Consider the following 4,713-nt stretch of genomic DNA (forward strand, 5'->3'; position numbering starts at 1 on the left):
AATGACCTCATTAATTAACATTATTTCTTTTATAATTATTAACAAGCATGGATGAATGTGTGATATTTTATGAAAATTTTTGCTTTAATATATATTCTAAATACTCCTTTCTAGTTAGCACCTTTTTTAAATTTAAATTATTCATAAACAACTTTAAAAATCTGTTATTTCAAGGTTCTTACTTGCAACCTGTTTTTATGTGATTTATTATAATTTAGCTATATTAATGACTTCATTAAATATATTTGTGATTTGTTATAATTTACATCACATAAATATCCTTGTTAATTACTTTATTTTATTTTTTATTATTTTTTTCCATGACCTCATTAATCAACATTATATTGTTTGCAATTATTAAGAAGAATGGATGAATGTGTGATATTTTTACTTTAATATATATTTTAAATACTCCTTTATAGTTTTTTAAAATTTAAATTATTCAAAAAACAACTTTAAAAACCTGTTATTATCAAGTTGTTGATTTGTAATTTGTTTTTTATAAGATTTATTATAATTTAACCGTATATTAATGACTTCATTAAATATATTTGTGATTCGTTATAATTAACATGATATAAATATTCTTGTTAGTTTCTTAACTTTATTTTTTCTCAATGACCTCATTAATTAACATTGTTTCTTTTATAATTATTAACTAGAATGGATGTATGTGTGATATTTTATAAAAAGTTTTGCTTTAATATATATTCTAAATACTCCTTTCTAGTTAGCACCTTTTTCAAAATTTAAATTATTCAAAAAACAACTTTACAAACCTGTTATTTTCAAGTTGTTGATTTGTAATTTGTTTTTTATATGATGTATTATAATTTAGCTATATATTAATAACTTTATTAAATTTATTCGTGATTTGTTATAATTTGCATCATATAAATATTCTTGTTAGTTTCTTTACTTTATTTTTTCTCAATGACCTCATTAATTAACATTATTTTTTTTTGTAATTATTAACAAGAATAGATGAATGTGTGATATTTTAGGAAAATTTTTGCTTTAATATATATTTTAAATACTCCTTTATAGTTTTTTAAAATTTAAATTATTCAAAAAACAACTTTAAAAACCTGTTATTTTCAAGTTGTTGATTTGTAATTTGTTTTTTATATGATTTATTATAATTTCACCGTATATTAATGACTTCATTAAATATATTTGTGATTCGTTATAATTTACATCATATAAATGTTCTTGTTAGTTTCTTGACTTTATTTTTTCTCAAGGACCTCATTAATTAACATTATTTATTTTATAATTATTAACAAGAATGGATGAATGTGTGATATTTTATGAAAATTTTTGCTTTAATATATATTCTAAATACTCCGTTCTAGTTAGCACCTTTTTAAAATTTAAATTATTAAAAAAATAACTTTAAAAACCTGTTATTTTCAAGTTGTTGATTTGTAATATGTTTTTTTAAATATAATTTATTACTAATTAATGGTATATTAATCTCTTCATTAAAAATCTTAGTGATTTGTTAAAATTTACATCATATAAATATCCATGTTCATTACTTCGTTTTATTTATTTATTTTTCTGAATAATAATAAAACCATATTTATTATTTTAATTAATGTAGTATTTGTTAGATGAATTGAATTATAGTATTTAAATGGAGATGGAAAATTTAAATTTTAAGCTTGCACTCGAACCTGGGTCCATGGAGTTAGTAGCATAGTGCCTTACCACTGTGCCACCGTGCTCCCATTGACTTATTAAATAATATATCTTATTTATTTTGAAGTAATTTATGTTTGTGATATTTTTTTTCAGTGGAGCAGGAAAAAGTACAATCCTCTACGCTTTGGCCCATCGCCATTCTGGTGATATTTTATGACAATGTTTGATGATAATATTTTGAAAATTTCATTATATTTTGATACTTTTTTTGTAACCAGGTCAAATGATGGTTGATGGTGATGTTAAGATTAATGGCAGGCAAGTTAATGAATCGATGTGTCGAATATCCGGTTTTATGAGACAGGAAGATATCTTCATTGGGGATTTAACAGTAAAAGAGCATCTAATATTTATGGTAACTCGTTTTAACCTACGTACATGTATATATAAATATTAGGGCTGACTCCGTTCTCCCAAGACCTTGTGGGCCATTCCTCTTTCCTCCTCCCTCCTCTTCACCTTTCCCCTCCTCGAACCATTTAATAATAATGGTCAATATCCAAATGAAAAACCAATGCATTTATTTTTTAATGTAGTAATAAGTGATCCTAACCAATTTTTTTTCATATTAAAGATAAAGTAAAATCAACTTTTCTACAAGTTTTAAATATAATTTTCATCTGAAAAAATCACCTCGATACCGTTTTGAGTGCTGAGAGCACTGCAATTGCTTTTCCAGTTCATTGATTTTTATAATATTCGTATCACTCCCATTACCACCTATCAATGCATCATCCTTCATCCTGTTGAATTCTGATATGACTGCAATTGCTTTTCCAGTTGATTCAATTTTATAATATATTAGTATTATGAGTAGTTTAAGTATGTTTTAAAGTAACCACAATACAATATGTACAATATTTTTTAACCGTTATTGAAAGTTGATTTAGCAACTAGCTCTCACACCTCCCAGATTTTTCAATGGTGTAACCTGTGGCTTGACACCCCCGTGTGGGCACCCCTAATATAATCATCCTAAGGTGCCCCATGCCACTAGGGGTGCTGCAAGGGCCTCCTTTCTCAAAATATTACAAAAAAAAATTAAATTAAAATAAAAAATATACAGTGCATTCCACTATTTTTAATTTTTTCCTACATATCCAACCACTATAAGGATAATTGTAGCAACATTTTTATAGTTTTTTAGCTTGACAAGGTTGCCACAAATTTCTTTCAGCCCAAAAAGGATGTCGTAGTGAAAGCTTGGGAACTGATGCCGTTGATTAAGGCTGCTTAGTGACAACCATACTACCGTACTTTAGGACAGTCTGTAGAATGATACCAGTAGAGAAAGAAAACCCAGGCTACCATATTTTGAAAATATTGTAATAATCAAAAATTATTTAAAGTTAATTTTAAATAGATTTAACTTAATTCTCATATTTTAGGATAGCTTGGGTTCAAATTAAAAGCTTTAATATTAAATACATAGTAGAATTTTATTTAAATTTTACAACATTTTAGACTCTTAATCTCAGGGTGAGTTTCTAGGCGATCAGAACAGACACTTTTTTAAATTATAATTAAAATAATAACTCCTTATACAACTGAGTTTAATTTCAGGTAGAGGAAACTAACCAATTTATACAATCTTCTATGATGACTGATGGTTTTCTTTTTCTTCTTTCTCAAGAAACTAACACTTGCTGTAAACTATCTTTCAGCAAACAAACATTGACTGTTAACAAAGCATTTATCCTCTAAAAGTTTTCACTTATCTCATTCATTGGCGATCCAAAATAAAGAGTCTCTTATTCTTCTTGGGTGACTCTTCGATGTCTTCTGTTTCAAGATGTCCACCCTTGAAGTAGACAAAAGATGATAAGGACCTCCTCATCCAGGAAACATCATTCCCCACCCGTGCCTAAGCAATGAATCATCAAAAATCAGGTTTTCTTCCTTCCCCTTCTCTAGGTGTTAGTTCTCAACATCGATTGTCGCACTACGGTTTTGATTTTTTCTTATGATTTCCTTTATGAATAATTTTCTTTAAATCTTATTCTTGACTTTTACTTTTTCTTAAATTTACCGTAACTACAATTATGATGTGAAGTTAAATAAAGTTATTAAAATATTTGATTCTGCTCAACATGGCCGCTATTTAACAGACTTTTTGGAGGATATGCACCGCCATCTTGGCTTTGTTTTGAATAACATATTTATTATAGACAACGAAAATTGGTTAGCTTTCTTTTTGGTTCAACAAAACAAATGAACAATGTTTAACGTTCATACATAAAATAAAAACATAGCTAAAATCATTTATATATAAAAATGGCTATTTTCTCATACAAGAATAAATTAATATATCCAATTAAAAGATAAATCATGACTTTTTGTTATGTGAGATGTGCCACAATTCTAGCAAAGCTGTGATATATATTTATTCACATAATTTGACATCTAAATTATTCAATAACATAGTTTATTGATCTACCCTTCAAATTGTGTGAACAACTACGAAATATATAAACTGGATTTCATGAATTCAACGCCTGTAGCATTAGCAAGAAAATTCAACTGTTGACAGGCAAAAAAAAAATTATTTATTTATATAATTTGACATCTAAATTAATAAATTTATTTTATTCAATAGCATAGATTATTGATCTACGCTTCGAATTTTGTGAACAACCACTAAATATATACTTAAAGATTCATTAAATAATGTATAATAAATATATAAGGTTCAATGACTAGAATATTTCCTACTTCAAAGCAAATTATTTCAGGTATATATTGTAATAATCAAAAATGATTTAAAATTAAAATAAAAAGAATTTTATTAGTTTTCAACTAATTTCCTATTTAAAGAATAGCTTGGGATCAAATTTATAAACTTTAATATTAAATATATAATAGAATTTTATTTAACTTTTATTATATAAAAGACTCTTAATCTCAAGGCAGGTTGCTAGGCAATCAGAATACAGACACTTACAATAATTTCTCTTAATTAAATTAATATCTATTTTATACATGTATCTATTTTTATGTATAGCAAAA

General features: G+C 25.9%; 1 protein-coding gene across 1 annotated transcript in view; it reads left to right on the forward strand.

Moving 5' to 3' along the window:
* The window catches only part of st (scarlet), a gene marked incomplete in the record, with an annotated part of 22,161 nt that overhangs the window by 3,273 nt on the left and 14,175 nt on the right, over positions 1-4,713 (forward strand). Inside the window, 2 exon segments of the mRNA XM_067047225.1 lie at positions 1,801-1,850; positions 1,926-2,062. Coding sequence (XP_066903326.1) covers positions 1,801-1,850; positions 1,926-2,062 — 187 coding nt within the window.

This window comes from Halyomorpha halys, unplaced genomic scaffold, assembly GCF_000696795.3.
Source record: "Halyomorpha halys isolate HHAL.00 unplaced genomic scaffold, Hhal_1.1 Scaffold1335.1, whole genome shotgun sequence".
Taxonomy (NCBI): Eukaryota; Metazoa; Arthropoda; class Insecta; order Hemiptera; family Pentatomidae; genus Halyomorpha; species Halyomorpha halys.